Raw genomic sequence first — 21,716 nt, forward strand, 5'->3', positions numbered from 1 at the left:
TTGAATGAATGAATGGATAAATAAATAATGGTCTTGATTTGGTGCAATTTTAACTCCACCAGCACAGTAGTTATTTCCTCTCCAAATCAAAACTATTATGTTTTTAATTTATAAATGGTAGGACTGCTAACTGAATTAACATGGTATTTTATATAACTTCCTAATTTGGGTAATTTTATAGCTAATTCTTCTTTGTGTGCTCAAACTATTCTTGTCCTAATTGTTTTTTCTGTGATTTCCTTTGGGGCCAGATAACATTTTTTCTTTAATAAGTGTAACTCTATAATCTTATTATTCAGGAGAATAAAAAAAGAGAGAGAGAGAGGAAAAATGTATTAACAGCATAAATCCAACAGTTTGGATTCATGTCATTTGAAATGTTAAAGGAATATTTAACCTGAAGGTCACACAGTCTTTAATTAATGTTTGTGGCAATCTGGGGCGTGTTATTGGCCACTAAAAGCTGTCAAGTCTTTCTATTTGTGCAATATCCTTTTGTATGTTTCTTTTTTCTATATTAAAAATTAAGTATAAGGTGTCATAAGGTTTATTAACCATTGGAAATATCATTTAATTCATGCCCAGCTGCACATGCGCGCGCGTGCACACACACACACACACACACACACACACACGTTCTCCTGAAGACTTCACTAATTCACTTCATTTTAGGAATGCACAGGATTTTTCATGGTTTTGTTTTGAACTTGTTTTAAAGCCAGTTTTCTTTAAAAAAATTCAGTGAATCTTACAGAATAAGATGTGTGAATGCAATATTGGATAAGTCTGTACAAAAATCAAGGTTGGAACATTTGGCACTGTCCAAATAATACCTCATTCTTCCTTCAAGGCACTGACTCAAAGCACATAAGCCTTATGGTTAAACATATACTTAAGTGCTTTCCTGAAGTCTTAGTTTGTCCTGCACACATCAAAGGCTTACTTACTGAGTCACTTTGGCAAGACTCTGTATGGCATTGTGTTGAAGCAGCAAGTTAAATGTATGAAAACAAATTAGCTCATGTATTTTTTATTGATGTGATCACAAGCAAAAACCAATTTATAGTGATTAACCATGTAGGATTGCCTAGCAGGCAATATTAGATAACATATTTAAAAACACTTCAAGGTTGCCACTGGTATTCCACAATAAAGAGAGAGAATAATCTGCATGAAGTTATGTATATTATATATGATAATTAAATGTTATATATAAAAGAAAAAAAATTAATGCTTACATTACTATTCTGCAATTGACCAGTAGAAATGTGTTGTCCAATTGCTCAAACAAACTTCCATAGTCCAACAGCAAGTTTTTCCACCTCCCTTGTTTTAAATACATTGCTCATTTAATATGTTAAGCAAACATATTAGCAGGGTTAAAAATAAAAAACATGCAAAATTTATCATTTAATGATGGAACATATTGTTATTCAGCCTTAGAGGACTGGAAGGAGCTTGGCTGATTTGTAGATAATGTTATTTTGAAAAACTGAAAAAAAAAAAAGTGAAGAATTTTATTTGTCAATCAGTCCCCGTCTAAACGCTTCACTTTTGCTATTGGCAAAAGGCGAGCATGTGAAAAAATATGTAATATCACAAAAATAACTGTAGACTCCAAGGTGTGGAATGCACTAAATAAACTTGCCTGGCTGTTCTTTGCGAGGTCTTGCAATAACCACTCATGGTTGAACCTAAGGTTGCTGATATGGTTGTCAGCTATGTACCTATAGGGCAGCTGTCCACTGGCTGTGTTTTATAAGTGGGTATGTTCAGTAATTTAAAACTAGGATCAGGCTCTGAACAGAAAGATGAGAATGTATTAAATCAGATTTCCTATTTTTATTCCATTTTAGCGTCCTTTGTCTCTGGGGGCAGATATTTGTATGTATTCAGCAACCAAATACATGAATGGTAAGCATCTGATGATAGCTCAAACATTCTCCTGGTTTTGTTAAAAACAATTACAATTGCCATAAAATATTGCTAATTCATTGGATCTCCCCTTCTGTATTCTCACCCTTCATTTACAACAGCTATGATGGTCTTCAGCTAGCAGTCCAGTTATGCATTACTGGGCTCCACTTCCACTCTCTCCACCTTTTCCCTGAACACATTTCTCACATGAGCTGACCCCCACAACCCCCATGCCGGGAGTGCCCCTTTCCAGCTGATTCACTAGAGTAAGTGTATTAACTAAGGATTCAGACTGGTTGCTAGTTGAGACCGCACTAGGAAGGCTTCTCACCATCTCTCAGCTATGAGGGGGCATTATTGGAAGTGAAGGAATATCTCTATTGGGAGGGCAATACTGTAGTGATTGCCATACCACTGATTGTTCTCAGCTGTCAGGTGACTTACAGTTTAATTAATGAGTTAGTTCTTCATTAGTCAAGCTATCCCTGTTCTTGAAAAAAGCTGTGAGACAACCCCTGAAAGCAATTTTATCTGCCTCAGCAGTGGCTGGGTGAATCAGGGCCAAATTTATCATGATTTCAAGTGCCCACCTTTCAAGTGAACAGCCTGTTTGTTTCTCACGATGTCAAGTACACAGCCTGCTCATTTCTCACACCATATACCACCTGCTTGTTTGTATACAGCTGCCACACTGCAGTGTGCTTCAGGTTTCTGCACTGAGCTTTCCTTTCTGTTCTTATGTCTATGCCTTCAGAGAAACTCCAAGCTTTTTTATTTCTGATTGGAGATAATGATTAGAGTTCCAGGATGAATTGGAAGATTAGCTCTATACTTCCCTAGAAGGTCCTACAGCCGGTCATTCATTTATATACAAGGTCATGGAGTCTGACTCATTACAACTTTCCATAAATACGTGCTTCTGGAAAAAAAAAAAAAAAAAAAAATCAGTACGTCTTAAAACGAATAAAAGACATGACAAGTCTAAAATTAAATTAGAGGTGTGATTGCAGCAAAGGAAGCATGCTCACATTAAATTTAAAATTGCTAATTTGGGTAAGAATGCAGTGAAGATGCATCAAAAAGGTTTGACACAGACTAACTGCACAAGTGAGTATTAAGGGTCTGTGCTGAACTACATGTCCCATGCTGAAGTTTGTGCTGCCATGTCTCTTCTGCATTGTTACCTCCAGTAGCCAGATAAAAGCTAATGTGGATATGTCTATCCATGCTGCAGATGTACCTCATGATTAGCATGTAGCTATAGCCAAAAATAAATAGTGTTAGTGAGGAAATACAGTGCATCAGCAGCATATCTTATTCTCAGTTTCATAGCAGCACATTTGGCTGCTATGTGGACAGAACAGGTATGATACCGAATTCCTGCTTTTTAGAAAGTGGACAGCTAGGGTGTCAAGCGAGTAGTGAGGTGCATGTTGGCCCATTGTATAATATGGCCCTGCCAGGGCAATGAATGCATACAAAGGAAATATGTAATTACAGGACTAACAATATAGAACAACAAAAAAAAATCTTGAACTAGTTTAACTATTTTGTGCCTTTCTCTAGGGCACAGTGATGTTGTAATGGGACTGGTTTCAGTGAATTGTGACAAGCTGTATGAAAAGCTCAAATTCTTACAAAATGGTAAGTTGTCAACATAAAATACTTTAAATGTATTGGATCCAAACAGCAAGTACGCTTTATATTCACACAGAGTAAATCACTGTTTAGGCTACGCACATTACCCAGGGATTTAAAGGGGTGCCAGTGTATCCTGGTGCAGAGAGTACTGAACTGTTGCCAGTTATGGGGGACAGACTTCTGGGGAACCCCACTCGATACTTCCTCCCAACTAAATACTGAGCCATTGATGACTACTTGTTGAGCATGATGGTCTAATTAGTTATGTCTCCCCCCCTACAGTGCTTTTGTCTAGTCTATCTCTCTTTAGTTTGTTCGTGAGAATGTTGTGATATACCTTGACTTCAGCAAAGCTTTTGACATGGTCTAACACAGCCACTGCTCTCCCCCATTAAGCCCAGTATTTATTTTGAGGGTAAACTGACAGCCTTGTCTAAAACTGTCAAGCCAGCACCTTGCTAAATTCACTGAAATTATTAACTCCCCATTTTACATCCTGCAAAATCTGCCTTGACTTTCAGTATGGAAGCATGAGGTTCATAAACTGCTGTGTGTACCTTATGCCCACTTAAAATAGTTTTCTTTAGGTCATGGCCAAAAACATTCATCAAGGCAACTAAAGTATGGTGATTTTTTTTAACTGAAAAGTTTTCAGTTTTAGTAGCTGAACTGTAACAGGGCACCATCCCCAGGGACATCAAGAACCCCTGGAGGTGCCCCAGAACCCCTTTATTTCAATCTACTTCTGGGAACAGTCTCCTCTTCACTCACCCGCTATATCTTCATGTTTCTTTTGGTTCTCAAAGAGGAGGCTGCCCCAGGGCTTCCCTGATCACATCTTGGCTCCAGAAAACATCCAGAGGTGAGGAGCTCATACCTTAAGGGCTAACTGCACAGCTCCATACCACCCCTACATCATGCCCCATGCTTAGCAGGTATTATACAACTTGTCACCAGTATTGGGGCCACAGCCTATTCAGCCACTGCCCCTTCTGGCCTAGGGCCGCTGTGTTGGGCCTAGGTTTGAGGTACTAGCTTAGCTTCCTCCTTTCCTGTCACTGGGCTCTCTGGGCCCTGCCTCTCTGCACCTTGCACTGTTTGCTGGGCGTTGCTACAGCTCACTACTCACTGGAGCCTTGAGCCTGCCCCTAGCAGGGCTCAAGGTGTTTATGTGCCTCTGGGCATTAATGAAGCCTCCAAACCTCCCCTTTAAGCCTCATCCCAAACCTCCGGTTTAAACTGCAACATAAACACTAAGCCCTTGGGCTGTAACAAAGAAAAAATAATAGAGGCAGCATGCCTGCTTACCCATGGCTCCTTCTTTCCAGGTCGCTCTGTCCTGTGCCCCAGTCAGCCAAGTTGTTTCCTTTCAGTCTCCTGGGCATTTAGGAGCCCACACTGCCTCAGCCTGGGCTGGCTGGCTCCTGTACTGCTTATATAGCTCTAGCCTGAGCTGTCTCCTGGTCATGTGACAGCCCCAGTCAGCTGACCAGCCTGCAGGGCTACCCTTTAACCCCTGCTCTGCTGGCAGGCAGTGCCCTGAAGACTCTGTCCTTAAAGGTGCCATCCCACTTTCTAGTAACAGGGCTAGGGTTTCCTGTTGCATGGACTTTTTTTGTCCTCTATGGGTGCATCTATACGTGCAAATAATCCAGGAGCAGTTCATTGTTGAGTAAACTACTGAAGAGTAAACTCTCCCAGGCACTACACGTGCAGGGATGTGGGAGAGATTTGCTGCTTCTAGCAGCAGACTGCCTCTGCTCCCTGCAGCCCTGCGATGGGCCCCTGAAGCAGCCAAGGGGAGCTCTAGGCTCCCCCTGGGTGCCAGATGAGGGGCCAGGAGACAGCTGTCTCCTGGCAGGGGCTGGAGCATTGCTCCATGTCCCCGAAAGTTGCCTGCTGCTGGGGTGGGCTCCACCACTAGAGCCCAAGTGCACACAATGACCCCCTGGCAGCAGGGAGCTCCCAGGCCCCGCTCCATGGTCGCAGGACCCAGGCTGGGAGATCCTTATCTTCCAGTGCCAGTTTCACAGTCGGGACACCGGCACTGGGAGATAAGGATGTCCCATCCTGGGTCCTACGACCCGGGGGCTTGGGCTGGGAGATAAGGATCTCCTAGTGTCAGCCCTGCGATGGTGGGGCAGGGGCTGGGAGCTCCCTGTTACCATGGCAGGGGGACATTGTCCCCACCTGGGCTCCAGTGGCGGAGCCTGCCCTAGCAGCAGGCAGCTCCCGAGGCAGAGAGCAATCTCCCGCTCCCTGCTGCCCAGCAGACTGGGAGCATATTTGCTCCTGGTGGGGCATCTACACATGTGCTGCTGTGCAGTTATACTCACGAGTAAATTTCCTACTTGCATTTGCAGGTAGCAGATTTACCTGTGATTAGAGCCAGTTACTGCATAGTAAGTGTCTGCATGTGTAGGTGCAGATGCTTACTGCGCAGTAATTAGCTCTGCTGCGCAGTAAAGCATCTTATGTAGATGCACCCTATTTATATTAACTTCTGTCAAATGAATAAAGAATACTTGCTTTTCTGCTGACCTCATGTAAGTTCCTGAATAAAGTAATAGAAAGGTATGCTTATGTATCATATGTCTATTAAGATTCATCCTTGAGTTTTCAGTATGTTAGCTGCAGCCTTTCAATTCTGTATCTTAGGGAAAAATACAAAATTCATTCTAAACTTAAAATACTTTTAAAATAAACAGAAATGTTGCCTCTTTATGCCAGGAATTAGTTAGAAAACTAAGACCTTATTCCATACTAAAATAAAGAAGCACTTGTATTTGTAATACTGTATTTATTTTACAGCTATTGGAGCAGTTCCATCTCCTTTTGACTGTTACCTCTGCAATCGGGGCTTGAAGACTCTGCATATCCGAATGAAGCAGCATTTCCAAAATGCTCTAGCTGTTGCTCAGTACCTTGAATCGGATTCCCGGGTAGAAAAAGTCATTTTCCCTGGTATGTTGCCCTGAGCAAATAATCTTCAGAATAAATAATCTTTTGTATTTAGCATTGTTTGAGTATTGGCGTAGAAGTGCTGTATTCCTTAAATGTGGCTGATATATCCAGTGAATTTGATTTAGACATTTTAAAAGTTATTACTCTGCAGATGTTTATCTTACAGTTAGTTCTATATTTCTTCAAGTTGGAAGGTTGCTTTTCTACGTGCCTTTAATGTAGCCTGCTTTTCTTTGAAGCGGTGATGATGGGAAAAACATTGTATGTGTGATTAATTTCAGGATTACCTTCACATCCTCAGCATGAGTTGGTTAAGCGTCAGTGCGCTGGCTGTCCTGGAATGATCACCTTTTACATTAAAGGAAAACTTGAACAGGCTGTTGCATTCCTCAAGCATTTAAAGGTAAATTACAGAATAGGCGTACATTATTTTAAATGGAGAAGAAACAGATTATAACTCGCTTAAGTTTTCTAGCAGTGTAGTGATAGAAGGAAGTGGTTTTCTTTGAGACAGGGACCATCTTTTTAACTTAGATTCTGGGTATTACCACATCTAAGGAGTAGAAATTATGAGATGGGGTACTAATGAGAGGGAGCAAAGGATGTATCGGCTCTTTGTGAAGTGTCATTCATATAGTTGGGATCTCTGCTCAGCTGTGGAAATGGTAATATGAATGGTATGTGAAAACAGGGTAACTGCTGCTTATGCAATACTGATAGCAGGCTTCCAAACATGTGGCAATAGAAAATGCCTTTGAGACTGCTGCTTGATCCACACTTCAAAGAAGGATCAATGTCTGTTTCATACAGCTCTCTGGAAAGTTGTTCTCTTAACATAGTCATGCTTTTTCTTTCTTCTATCTGCACTTTATATTTTTTAATCTGTTCATGACTGTTGGTCTCTGTACACATTTGCATCAGCTTTAGAATCAATTCATTGCTAAATTGACAAATTCCAACTAAGAATTCCTTTTTTCCTGCCTCTTGACTCTCTATACGATTTCAAAATCATCTTCCACAAATAGAGGTTTGCGTTAAATTTGTCGTTCATCCTGTCCCCTGAAGCTTAATCAACTCCAGTTCTGTTGTGGGAGTCAGATTCCAGAATCTAGGGTTATTGCTGTTTTTCTACATTTTCTTTCTGCCTCCACTGTCTTTACCAATTGTTTTGTTGTTGAGTTGATGCTTAACTGCATCTCTGTGTCCTCACGTGGACCTGCCACCTGGATTGCCCCATTCCACATGCTGCTTGGATGCTACCCACCCCCTTGTCTCCTGGATCAACCCAGAGGGACAGCCAGGGGTAGGGGGGAAGAGGGGTTCCCTCTCCCTGCCTGCTCCTGGGCTCCCTGCAGCCCCCGTTGCTCCAATCCAGCCCACACATCCCTGCCAGGCTCCGCATCTGCCTGCTCACTTGCAGCTGCCCCCTGCCTTCCCCCCTCAGCAACTGCTCAGCAGCTCTCCATGGGGAGAGGGGGTAAGGGGAGTAGGGAGGCTAAGGAGCTGCCAGGCAACCATAGGGGTTGTGCAGACCCGTTCCAGGCACACTGGGAGCTGCCAGGCCCACCCACCCCTATCCCATGGCTGTCTGGCTGCTCCCCACCCACCCAGTCCCCTCTTCCCATGGCTGTTCCTTCCCCTGGGAGGAGCTACAGAGCAGCCATTGGGCCCAGCAAGGGTAGCTTGGTGGGGAAGGGAGCCTGGGAGCAGACAGGAAGGGTGAATCCCCACTCCCTGTTACTCAGCACCAGCCCCAGTGCCAGCCAGATGGAGCCTGTAGCACAGTTCCAGCCCCACTACCTCCTTCCCACAGCCACTGCCCACCTTCTCCTGAGGAGAGCTGGTGGGCAGCCATGGGGGCATGGCAGGGGCAGCATGGGCTTGATCTAGGCATGCAGGTTGCTGCTGAGCCCACCCATCTCCCATGCTGCAGCTCTCCATCCAACTACTCTAACTCTTAGCGCTTCTTTATACCTGCATTTTAAAGGCCTTTAATATGATTTAATTGTAATGTGTAACCTCACTCTTTGTGAAGACTTGAACTGGTATTGGCAGTTCTCAAAGGACCAGTTTTGGTAATCACTCAGAAGTTTGGATTCATTGCCAAACTTCTTTCTTGCATTTGCAAAAATTGTATTAGTGAGAACATAAGAAGTGCTGTCACTGGATCAGAACAACGGTCCATCTAGCCCAGTACTGCAACAATGGCAGGGGTAGGTGCTGTAGAGGGAGATCCTGTGAGGGTACATCTAGGGTGATCTATCCCCTGTTTAGTACCCTCCATCATCATTGATTTAGGAATGCTAGAGGATACATCATAATGCAGTCTTAGTAATCTTGTGAAGGATGTCTCTGACATTTATGCTTCTGATAAAGCTACAAATACAGTAAACTGCCTCAAAATTGGTGTTTTGTCAATTTTTCTTTTCACTGGGTCTAAATAGTTTAAAGGTGCATGAAACTCAAAGAGTAATTGTGATGATGGGGAAGGACAAGAGAAGTAGTCATTTATTCCAAATTTAAAGATTTGATTCTGGGGGTTTTTTCTGTTCAAACAAAGCATCTCGGCCTTCTGGATGTAATCAACATCAAGGCATCCCTTCAGGTTAGCCTTTGCTAAACTCTTTTGTGACACTCATTTTCTATTGTGACCTTTACCTTAGTTGCTCACCATGTGCTACACTCAAAATTCCCCTTCAGTGCTGTCAGTGTATGACTATGTAGAAATCCCATTGTTCAGGATACTTTCTTCGATGGGTTTAACCACTTTAGGGCTAGTCTAGTTCAGACTGCTAGATAACTTTCACCAGTAAACTACAGACTAGTCTTTTTCTTTCCTTATTACATCCAGTGTTTTCTTCCTTAGTATGAAAACTTTGACACAGAACTAGGCAAAGTTAAAACATGTCATTGCTTTTCTCTCTTCCAAATATAACAACTTTAATCCGCTTTTTTTTTCTCAGACAGAAATCTGGTTGTTTATTAAATGTTAACTTTTTTGTGTATTTTCTGCTGTTTTCTGCTGCAGCTTTTTGCACTGGCCGAGAGTCTGGGAGGATACGAAAGCCTAGCAGAGCACCCGTAAGTCATTCCGCATCCGTTAAAAGCAATTCTTAACATTTGTATTACACACTATAAGGAAAAAAAATAGCTGCTATTGAATTTTATGGCCATTTTGAAAATTACAAAAGTTCTAGTGTTTCATTTTGTGCCTAAGTTCCATGGAGTTAACATTTTATATAGTGTAACTTTCTTATAGTCAAGAAATGGGGAAAAATAAGATAAAGCAAAGACTTTTCTGGTGCAGGTGAAAGATGAATTTTTTATACCCATTCAGTCAGAATAGAGGTGAAGTGACCCTGAAATCCCTGGTTCTGCCAAGGGAAGATTCTACCACAGGGCTGCTTTCTGAGGACACTTTTATAAGCCCTGGTTATGCTGGGAGTTAGGGCATAAAACAGAAAAAGAGTGACACAGTTCAGAACCAGCTGTACTTCTCTCCATTATTCTGCTTCCTTCTCTCCACTATTTTGCTGTACCCCCTCTAGGTCTTAGGTCTTAAGCATTTACTTCTTTGGGGTGAGTCCTGCATTTAGATCAAATCTGTCACAACCCAAGGGTGTGATTGGGTATGTGTGCGCTTCGGCACTGCTAAATTACTTCCCGCCACTCATAGCTTTCTTTGCAGGGTGCATTTCTGAGCTGCAAAGAGGGAAATACACGTTGCAAAGAAGTTCCCTCCATTTGTATTAGGAGTCGGCCAATAACATGGCGCGGGAACTTCTTTGCAACGTGTATTTCCCTCTTTGCAGCTCAGAAATGCACCCTGCAAAGAAAGCTACGAGTGGCGGGAAGTAATTTAGCAGTGCCGAAGCGCACACACACCAAATCACACCCTTGGGTTGTGACATCCCCCCTTGCTGAAGGCACAGCTGAATTATGCTGCACGCTCGTCACTCGAGTGATCAAGAGCTCTTACTACGGGTTGCTGAACTAAACGAGTAAACACAAAATTCGCTAAAATAAAAAGTTCGTCCTTCAGGGATCGAATCAAATAATAACCAGTACAAATACATATACACATGATCAGATTCATAATGAAGAACTGTACGATCAGGGCTTCAGTGGGCGTCACGGCGAAGTCACGCATCAGGCCCCCACTTCTTTCGATGATGTTATCCTTCTTGGGGCTTCTCTTCGCCACGCACTCTGAATTCCGGATCTGTAAACAAAACTCTCAAAAAATAAGTTAACGTATCTCAACATATTTACAAAATTTATACACAGCAAGGCGGTTAGTCAAGCTCAAACTCCATGGACATGAGTTCTAACCATACGACTATAGTCTCGTCAGATTCCATTTCAGATTCTTTGTATAGCTGCTGTAATTCCATCCAAGCAGAAATGCGATTGGTGGCGGCACAAACTCCATCTTGCGCATCAGTCACTGGTTTGATCGTTGTTACAGGACGAGCTGCTCTTTCGGGAGTCGATGTTGTTATAGGCTGAACTGCTGCCACTGGGGTTACTGCTGCTGTTGTTGCTTCAGGCAGGAGGGGTGGATGCTCTCCTCCGCTTGATTCTCCCTTTCGTCGGCATGAAGGTGTGGTCGTCGGAAGCGACGCTGCATCAGTGTGCGGGGTTGCCGGAAACGACGCTGCGTCGGTGGGCGGAGTCGCTGACTGAACTCTCGCGGGTTTCTCCGAAGCTCCACCCTTCTCTTCCGGTTCTTCCATGCGGTCTCCCTCTTGCTCGGCGCCATCTTGTCGTGGCGTTTCAGGATTCTCTCTCGCAGCCGCTTCTTTGACCGCTCGAACAGCCATACGCAGCTGGGCTTTTAAACTTAAATTCTTATTCATTAAATCAGTTATTGTACGGAAAGTTGTAGTTAACACTCCCCCCTTGTCGTATTGTGGGGCTACCCTCTTATCCGCGGCGCGTTCCTCCGTCTCCAGATCTTTGCGGAGCTCGGATGGAAGTTTGCAACCCCTTAATCTAGACGCCAGCATAAAGGGAGGGAACCGGTCGATCGGCACCGGTTCTTCACTCTCCCGAGCGTATCTTAGGCAACGGGCACACTCCTGGGTGAGGGTCGGGTTTACTGCGCCTGCCGGGTTGACTCTGGCGAGGGACACTGTCGAGGGGCCCGAACAGGACCCGCTCATCACTCATCATACACCCGAATGCCGCGGGGTGTAGATACACTTCCCTCTCTTTCTGGGTTCCGTCTTCGGAAGCTCCCTCTTCTCCCTTCAGCGAAATGCGTCTGCTGATAAATCTCTCACCCGTTCTGCCCGCCTGGGGGTAAGCGATATGCGCCTCCAGTTCCATAAAGCTTTCTACTTGGCATTTTCCACTGTGCCAAGGGCAGTTCTTAACTAATTCTAGCTCCAGCGTGCTTTCCCCGATCCCATTCTCGTCGCCATGTGCGGGCCGGGAGTGGTCTGAGGCCCTCTTTTCACACGGCGGGCTGTGGCCAGCAGCCCGGACACGCCGGGTCGGGGAAGGCAGGTGGCACGCTAGAATTAGGCACGGAAGCTTAGTGGTTGATTAAAGATTATTTTACTTACACCGAAGATGGTCGCGGTGCAGGCAGGAAAACTTGCTTGAGTTACAGTTACAAAACAACAAAACAAAACTCAAACCTGCAGGGCACGAGAGTACGTCGCAGGGGGTTTTTGGCGACGGGAAGATAAACCTGCAGGACTCGAACCCGGACAGAGCTCTGGGTACACTCACATGAAGTTTGCTAGGCTCCATGGAACTTGCGCGCAGGGAAGGGTATGTTGAGGGATCAGGCAGCAATGGGGAGAGGCGAAAGCTCCGTAGGCTCGGTTCTATTACCTCTCTTGCCTGCTTAGGGGAGGCGCGTCGGGTCCGCAAGGGTCCACAGCGCTTGGAGATCTTCACACAGAATCTCTCTCATCCTCCCTCCTCCGGCTTGGGCGGAAACTACCCAAGCCTTTTGTACAACTAGCAAGCCAATCGCTAGCTGCCACGTGTGCCTAAATTAGGAGTCAGCCAATAACGTGGCGCGGATCCTAATACAAATGGTGGGAACTTCTTTGCAACGTGTATTTCCCTCTTTGCAGCTCAGAAATGCACCCTGCAAAGAAAGCTATGAGTGGCGGGAAGTAATTTAGCAGTGCCGAAGCGCGCACACACCAAATCACACCCTTGGGTTGTGACAAAATCCTGGATATATCAACCATGATTGCTCAGCAGGTCCAACTGCATTCAGCTGTCTGCAGTTTTTCCTTGTAGGTGCTGTGACCAATGGCAGTACAGCGATTCCAGTAGGAACACAGCATGGCATAAGATAAAGAGGATTTTTTATCTGTCTTATCAGAAGTGAATTGTTGATAGATCTGAAAGCACAAACACAGAGTACAACCCGGTCAAGATAAAGTACTCAAGTTATTACTCGAAGCTGCAAATGCATCACTAGGGAGAATAAGGGTTGTATCAGTGTAGAGATTATGTGCAGTGGAATAGCCTAAAGGGTAGGTAGCCCTTGGAGCCTGTAGTAACTAACATGGACCTTCAGGGCTCAGGAGAATGGTAAGGATGGGAAGAATCAAAGGTGCTCGAAGCTGTCTTAGCCTTCTCTCCTGTTGGGGGACAAGTTCTCTGCTAGCCTTTTAAGAGTTTCACCCAAAGTCTTCAGTCTCTTTTTCTTTTATCTTGGACTTCTCAACTAGATTAGTAAAATGGTGGGCAGAGTCAAAGAAAGAATATGATCTTCATTGTACCATTGTCTCATGGTGACTTTTGGCGGTAGCAATTGGATCAACTAGACATTTAAGATCAGGGTTGTCAACTTTTTTAGGCAGAGTACCAAAAACACCTGCAACCTTGACTTGTAAGATGTTGGCATGACAGGGGCAGAAGGTGGGGAAGCTGCAAAGGGTCTGAACCTTGTTGTAGTAACACAGCCCTGGCCCCTTACCTGAGGTGCAAGTGCCAAGCAAAAATGCCTTCATGTACCACGCTCTGGCATGAGTGCCAGGGGTTGCCTACCCCTGTTTTAGACCCTGTTAACCCCAGAAATGTTTTCCAGTGCTCTCCACATTCTTGTTAATGGCTTTTTTTTGCCTCACTGTATGGTGTTCTGGTTTGTTTTAAGAGTGAACCTGAAACCCAAATAGAATAATGGATCAGATAATGATGCTGTACAAGATATGCTGTACAAGATAAACGTAACTGTACTTATTCTTCAGTCTTACTACTGTACTGCTATTCTAATTGCTTACACAAGGGGGCATAGTTGGCACACTAAACTAAATTGCACCTGTTGTTCATATTAAGTTTTTTGGGTATATAACAATATTTTATTGCTTATGCCCAGTATGGTCTGACCCAAGCTATAGATTTACAAATTAAAATAGCCATTACACTTCTGAGATCTGTACCCCTCTGCTTAGACTACAGAATCATTGTAGCCAGCAATGAAAATAAACTTTATTTTGTTGTACTGATTTCTTTCAACTCTGTACATCCTATTGGTAATAACCTATTTTTTCCCAAGCAGACAATAAACAACGTATTTTTTAAAAAAATTAAATGTGAAAATTTTCATTTAAATTGTTTTTTTAATTATATTTGCAACAATGACAACTAGTGTTAATGGTTTTTTATAATTTATCAGAACCATTTATAACTGTAAGCAACTAATATTTGTTGCTGACGTTTTAAAGGAGGTCAAACCACTGAATGGATGAGCGTCTGGAATCAGAGTTTGTTGAAATACTGGTACTAATTTGACCTTTGACCACAGTGTTCTTTTCTGTATGTACACAGAACATTATTTTTTCCATTTCAAGTTAGTTCATTCTAACTTGACTGAGAGTTGAAAAAGTATGAAAGTGTTTGTTATCCTAAATGATGAATAAATGCTATGCTTGAGAGAATATGATCCACTAGTTCTAAAATCTTGAAGGACCTGGTAACTCTCAGTTAAGTTTATTACTTAAAGAAACTGCCCCCTTTGTTTAGTTAAACTGTTTTAAATATAAAATATCCTTTCACATACTTTTATTTCTTACACAATCAGGACGTTTAAGGTAGTTGTATTTAAGTCATAGGTATTACGTTCTGTTTGTACATTTTTATTTAGTTCCAATTTCTGTCCAAATAAAGCTTGACACCTATCTTAAGTTTAAAAAAATCCTCATTATCTAGTAAAAAAGAAATGTCTTTCATCATTTCCTAACGTTAAAAAAATTAAAAATAATAACCTGAGTAAATGTTAAATACGTAGTAACTGAAAAAATTGTATGGATACACTGTGTCCTAGCAAGAAGTGCTAAATTTTAATGTAAAGACTCTGAGTACAAATCTGCATGTTTTAATGATTACCAGTTACCAAAAATAAACTTGTCTTGAGAACAAGAACTGAAAAATAAAAAAAAGGAAACAAGATTAAAATAAATGTTTAATTAAATTTTCCTGCTTATTGATTTAATGCATTAGAAGCACTTCCTCGCAAAGTAAGAGGAGTATTTGGACCTACTACTTTTAAAATTCTACCAGTTTTTACATTAAAGTGGAAGCTACCTTTTGAATAGATAGCTTTTTAAAGACAAACCTTCATCAAATATTACTCCCTTTGAATTTCTCAAATACATTTTTTGAAAGAAAACTGAGACATATTTTCTTATGTAGTATTATATTTTTTCTATGTAATAATAAAAAGGGTATTGGAAGAAATATGTTTAGGCCTTATCACTTAAAAAAAAAAAAGAGGTAAAATTCTAAAATAATATTTTTTACCAGTTATTTATCAGTCAGAAAATATTGTGCCAGGTCATCTGATGCTGGTAATCATTGACTTCATTGGAGCCACACGTTTACATTAGCTGAAGATCTTGATTTATGATTAAGATTAAGTAGAGAATATTGCAAAATTTGCTGTAGAGTCACTATGACATTCTTAATTCTATGAACGTAACAGATAACTGATTTGTCTGGTCTTTATGAAGGCAAGGTTTAAATAGAAAGACTGTTCTTGTCTTTTAGGGCTGTCATGACTCATGCTGCAGTTTCTGAAGAGGATAGAGAAGCTCTTGGAATCACTGATACTTTAATTCGTTTATCAATTGGTTTGGAAGATAAAGAAGATCTACTAGAAGATCTGGATCAAGCTTTGAAGGCAGCAGTAAGTCATGCATCAGAGCTTTCTGAAAGTTAAAAATCCCTTCCACGTTATTTTTGAAATAAAGTTACTCTGTCAGGCCCCTCTACAGGTAAAGATGCAATGGGATCTAATGTGCAATGCACATAATCACACCTCCTGCCATGCCTCATATGCATGATTATAGAATTGCACATTAGATCCTATTGCACATTATTGCCTGATCCTGGCCCCCCTCCTGTACTGGCAAGAAGCAAGTACCCATGACTGGGAGCCCCCTCAGCCATGATCTTCCAGCCCTGAAGGTACGTGAAGACTAGGAGATTAAGGCCAGCACCAGGGTTTTCATGCACCACCTGAGGCTGGGAGATTGCAGCTGGTATGCTCTCCCAACCCCTGGGGCTTCAAGCACTAGGTTCCAGCACCAGGAGGCGCACTGCCTGGAACCAGAACTTGCAGCTATGGGACTCTAGGTCTCAGCAGATATGGGGTGCTGCCAGGACCCAGAGATGGTAGCTGTTGAGGCTGAGAGTCCTCTTAGTTGTGGGACTCCCAGCCTCCATTGAGCATGGTGCACCCCTGAGGCTAGGAGCCCTGCCAACAACTGGGGAGACCCTGCTACACTTGCAAATTAAAGCTTCGTAGCTCCTAGCTGTAAAGTTAGTATACATTTTTTAGGTCTAACTTTAAAGCTAGTTGGAGTTTTCTATGGCATAATAAGTACTTTGCGTGGGTAGCTGTTCTTAAGGTAATGGTGCAGTTAACCAGTAAGTTATGTGATACCTGTAACATGTAGAGGGGGCCTCAGATAATTAAAAAATATAGCAGGTGTTTAGCACTGTCCTACTGTCTCTCATTCACTTATTATATTCAATGTATTTTAAAAATGATGAACTTTAGTTTTAAATGCTGATTGGCATTCTCCAAACAATACGGTTGCCCACTTTTGCCATTTAAAAATGTGGATATGTTGATTTCTAATGCATATATGTGGATTTCTTAGACTCTGACAATAACAGAACTGACAGGTGTGGTCATCTGGTGACTGGTGATTGATTGATAGAATGTTGGGAGTGGAACGTGGAACAGAATTGTAGGGGTGTAGGTTGTAGCCGTGTTGGTCTAAGGACATAGGCAGACAAGGTTCCTTGGGTGAATCTGATATCTTTTATTAGACCAACCCAAATAGTTGGAGAATAGTTATTAAGCAAGCTTTTGAGTTCAAAAACCCTTCGTCAGGCTAAGGAAGTTTCAGCAGTTGGTGTGTGCTCCTCCTGGATGGAATGAAAAGTAAAGAAGCCAGAGGCTGGGCTGGGGAGTCAGTTGCCAGGCAGATTATAATGTGTCATAAATCCAATGTCTATGTTTAGTCCATGATCTCTAATATCCAGGAGGTTGATGAAATGGAGCTCATAGGCTTGTCTCTGGGAAGTGTTGTGCAAGTTTCCCTTGAGGATCAGGACTGAGAGACTGGAGAGAGAGTGGCCCTCCTGTGAGAAATGTGCCCCCACCGGTAAGTACTCACCAGGGGCACATTTCTCACAGGAGGGCCACTCTCTCTCCAGTCTCTCAGTCCTGATCCTCAAGGGAAACTTGCACAACACTTCCCAGAGATGAGCCTACGAGCTCCATTTCATCAACCTCCTGGATACTAGAGATCATGGACTAAATATAGACATTGGATTTTTTACACATTATAATTTGCCTGGCAACTGACTGCCCAGCCCAGCCCTTGGCTTCTTTACTTTTCATTCCATCCAGGAGGAGCACACACCAACTGCTGAAGCTTCCTTAGCCTGACGAAGGGTTTTTGAACTCGAAAGCTTGCTTAATAACTATTCTCCAACTATTTGGGGTGGTTTAATAAAAGAGAACAGAATTGTATGCACTTTTTAAGAAGGAAGATAGCTGTTATTTACAAAGCAGATAAAAATACTTAAACCTTTGCTTAAATTCAGGAAACAATTGTTAAATTTTTATTCTGGTAGCTTTTTAAGATTGTTACTTTAGTCTTCAATTCAAATGTTATGTACTCGTTCTCTCTTGGCAATTGATTAAAATTATTTCATGCTAATAGTGGATAAAATATTACATTTAATCTTCCTTTTTCAAGATGTGTCCTTTAAAAAAACAGTAAGAATTGATCAATGTAACCTGCTCCTCCTGTGGTTTTACACAAACATTTATACTGGCTTTTGGATAGGTTGGTACTGTGATTAGTACCCCCTCTCAAAAATATAATAGCATTAGTGCCTTTTACAAGCATTCCTACTCAAGTGAACAGAAACATAAATGAATAATCTAAAGTGGAGCACTCAGCTCTGGTATGGACCATCAATCTATGTAGAAACAAAGTAGTAGTACAATGTCCTGTTCTTGCATTTGAATGTTGGCATCATGGTATTTTAGCTATAATAATTGTTTATGACATGCTGGCTCCTGGCAGACATTACACTTAAGACATGATTATCTTAGTTAATCACATCTTAAGTAGTAACCTGGCCACATGTTCATGTAGTTAGTGACATGATGACAGGAAATAAGCTGTAGTTATTACAAAACATATGTGTAATCATTTTGGGCTGGTTCCTATCACACCTTAAATTGAACATGTAGTGAGTGCTGATCAGCTTACTGGTGCTCTGAGCCAGGTGCAGTGGGTACCCGGCTTCTATTTGCTGGTGCAGGAGGAGCCTGGGCTCATGATCTCGGGTTCTCCCAGTACCAGCTGTAGGATGTGATTGGGATCTGATCCCGAGTCCCACAGTTGTGCCTCCTACAGTGCACGTGTAGCATGGCAGGAGGCACAATAGTTAGGACTGCAGATCAGATCCCACCTCTGTCAGGGTCCTCTGTTACAACACAGGTACATCAGGACAGAATACTACGCTTGGATAGTTCTCTGCTACTACACTGGATATTTCTCTCCTCTTGTCCTTTAAGAACGGACAGATGGTTCTCTCCTTTTGTCTGTTAAGCACAGCTGACCTTCCAATAGTTGGATTCTATACATGAAAAATTATAATAAATTTATAATTTTCATGTAAAGAATCTGACTATTGGGGGGCTGTCTTAAATTTGAAGATGTCTTGGATTCAGATAGATGTGATAATTAGTTAATGGCACCATAACTTTAGTACATCTAGGAGTTGATTTCTGAAAGATGTTGAGCACCAACAACACGGATTTCAGCAGAAGTTCAGAATATTCAACCATCTTCAGAATCAGGTTAATAATTAGTTTTTGTAGGCCTGGACCGGAACATTTAAGTGAGTGGAAAGACTTTTACGGATTTAACTTCTCTGTGGGCCTGAACTGATCCAAAGTCTATTTAAGTAGCCTGCTTAAGTTAATACAAGTCCAGTAGCAGCATGGACAGGACCAGACTTGATAGCGCACTGCTTTACATCTTGTACCCTGTGTTTACTGCGCCATGATAGATATATAGATATCTCTGTATCTATATATATATCTCTATATAGATCTGAGCTTCATACTGTTGGAATGGATTTATAGTGATATTGCATTGCTTTAAAACAAACATGTTCTCTCTAAAATAAGCATGCTGTATGTGTTGATTTGCAAAATCGGCCAAAATTAAAATATTTTAATTTCTAACAGCAGGCAAGCAACTGTGAGGTATAAATAATGCAATGGAAATGTGTGGCCAACATATCTTCTGTGCTAAAATAAACAGCTTTGTAACTGAGAGCAGACACAATACGATTATGTTGTTCATGTTTTCTGTTACTACAGTTCCCAGAGTACACTGTTCGCAACTAGAAGTCAGAAGTTGGAACACCACACAGCTAAAATACCAGAGAAGATTAAATGAAAAGCCAAACTGCTGATGAGTTTCTTCAGATTTGCCTTTGAAAATTGAACCCTATCTTAACTTTAACTGAATCTAGGCAATTTTCATTTGTGCCTTTAGCCTCACTTTCCAAAGGGATTCAATAAGGGTTGTGTAATAGTGCACAAAACTACTTTCAGATGTGTTATCCTCATGTGATGTTATCATCCTTTGCTCTTGTGACTTGGTTATACTTCTTCCAGAGTAGTGGTGGTGCTGAGGGCAGCTGTGATGTACACTCAGGAATAATGTCTCTCTCCCAATGGCGGTTAAAAGCTGGTGTTTATTATGCTGTACGTGATAAATGTTTATCATGCTAGAGGATGCTGCTTTCCTGCTGGTGCATCCTTTTTCTTTCTTTTACCAGGATTCTGCAGGGTTTTCTTGTTTTTTTTATCATCACATTTACCTTTAACCCTGAAGGTATATTTGGAATGCTGCTTGCTCTAACTCAGATTCTTTTGAATGACAACCTCAAATGTGGTTTGCCTTTACTTTTTTTTCCTCTAGATATTTTGTGCAATATTAAAAATGAAGCAAAATCAGATGCCTTATTCTGCAGTGTAAATTTCTGCAGCTGACCTAGTGGCATTTTTGTAAGTTTACTTAATTTTGTTTAAACACTTTAGTTGATATTTTGAAAATTCCATTATGCATTTAATTATAAGGACTGCTTTTTTTCTGGTTCTGTAGCTAATTTTATGAGCCTTAGTCCTATATTTGAAATCTAAAGCAAAAGGGATTGATTGAAACACCTATTTTAAATTCTCTCTTGAATTAAAATGAAATGTATTACAATTTGTTATACAACTGATGATTTTGATATAAGAAAATGGGTTTCTTTTTAAACTTTTAACTTTTACTTACATGAAGGTATATGTTCACATGAATAAAGGTTTCCTGCATTGGGTCCATTGTTTGAAATGTGTAGATTTTAGGAGGTATGCGTGTTCAAATATCATCTACTTTCTTAACGTAGGTATTGAAACAAGAGTTCAGATCCATAGTTATAATTGAAAAGCTGAATTTTGAACACCCTTCAACACAAGTAGTCCAGTAAAGACAGAGACAGGTTGCACTGATAAAGTAACAGCATTGAGTCTGAAAGTATCAGTGGAATGTTTTACCCTGAGAAAATACTTCAGTCTTAATTCTTCCTTTGTCAATCTGGAATTCGTGTTATTGCATATTTGAATTCCTAAGGTAGATAATGAAGGGAAAAATGGAGCATTAATCGCAAACATATTGATGTTTTTGAAAGTGTAGCTTTCTCAAACCTAAAGACGTACAGATGCCCCGTTTTAGTAAATAAGGGGTATTTAATCAAGTTTAGTTCTTTGGCCTTTTAAAACCGTATCACTTTTTATTTGCAATCCAGAATTGGATTACAGTGTTCTCTGTGTATTGTAACTGGAATGTTTTAGTAAATAAGGCAGACATCAAAACCAGCTGTTTGGAGTTGTTTTTTTTTTTTGTAAATAGCTTTAAGCCATTGCTACTAATAACAATCTAAAAATGAACATGGGATGCTCTGCTCCCATTTCTATTTTAGAATAATTCTGGCACCTGAGTTTTCATTATGGTTGGACAAACTATGGGGATTAGAATGAAGAAATTAAGATATGAGAAAAAACTGGAAGGGTTTGTTTTCTATGTGTTCCCAAATACTGAATTGTGAAGATGCATGAAACATGGTCAGCTTTATTGGCAGATTTGATTGTAGAAGATAGTTGATATTTTTTAAGTAAAAGTCTAAACAGCCCATGCACCATGATTTAGCAAACAGCCACAAAAATATTTTTAAAGCTTGTGAAGGAATTACGGGAAACATACTTATCACTTTCTGAGGCAGTATTCCTGGTTATAATCCATCTAAATTGCCTGTGGTATCTCAAGAGGTCAGGGAAGTACAAACTCTTCCTATTGCAAACACTTCAAACTTCACTTCCTAAAGTGTAAATACTTTGTGTTGTCAAAGCACAATGGCATACCAGAAGGGAATGGAGATGAAAGAAAATAAAATACTTCATTCATTCACCTCTGCAAGAAGGTGCTATAGCAGATTCTTTCACAAGTTACTTTACTTCTTGTAAGGGCAGTTTTGAAGATGGTTAAGGAATAATTACATTTTTTGTTGGTGGTGGTAATGGGGAGAGAGGTAGGCATAGAAAGGTTAATATCAATTTAAAAAAACATTTCCATGCCTCT

The 21,716-nt window shown here is 41.3% G+C and overlaps 1 protein-coding gene across 2 annotated transcripts in view; it reads left to right on the forward strand.

Moving 5' to 3' along the window:
• Positions 1-20,956, forward strand: part of CTH (cystathionine gamma-lyase) — a 38,763-nt gene extending 17,807 nt beyond the window's left edge. For both annotated transcript variants that reach the window (XM_019489110.2, XM_059727940.1), the window contains exons 6-12: positions 1,857-1,914; positions 3,484-3,561; positions 6,370-6,522; positions 6,804-6,925; positions 9,551-9,603; positions 15,541-15,679; positions 19,412-20,956. In XM_019489110.2, the coding sequence (XP_019344655.1) occupies positions 1,857-1,914; positions 3,484-3,561; positions 6,370-6,522; positions 6,804-6,925; positions 9,551-9,603; positions 15,541-15,679; positions 19,412-19,438 (630 nt within the window). In that variant the 3' untranslated portion in view covers positions 19,439-20,956. The remainder of the gene's footprint in view (positions 1-1,856; positions 1,915-3,483; positions 3,562-6,369; positions 6,523-6,803; positions 6,926-9,550; positions 9,604-15,540; positions 15,680-19,411) is intronic.
• The last annotated feature ends 760 nt before the right edge of the window (positions 20,957-21,716 follow it).

The sequence above is a fragment of the Alligator mississippiensis genome, chromosome 5, assembly GCF_030867095.1.
Source record: "Alligator mississippiensis isolate rAllMis1 chromosome 5, rAllMis1, whole genome shotgun sequence".
Classification (NCBI taxonomy): Eukaryota; Metazoa; Chordata; order Crocodylia; family Alligatoridae; genus Alligator; species Alligator mississippiensis.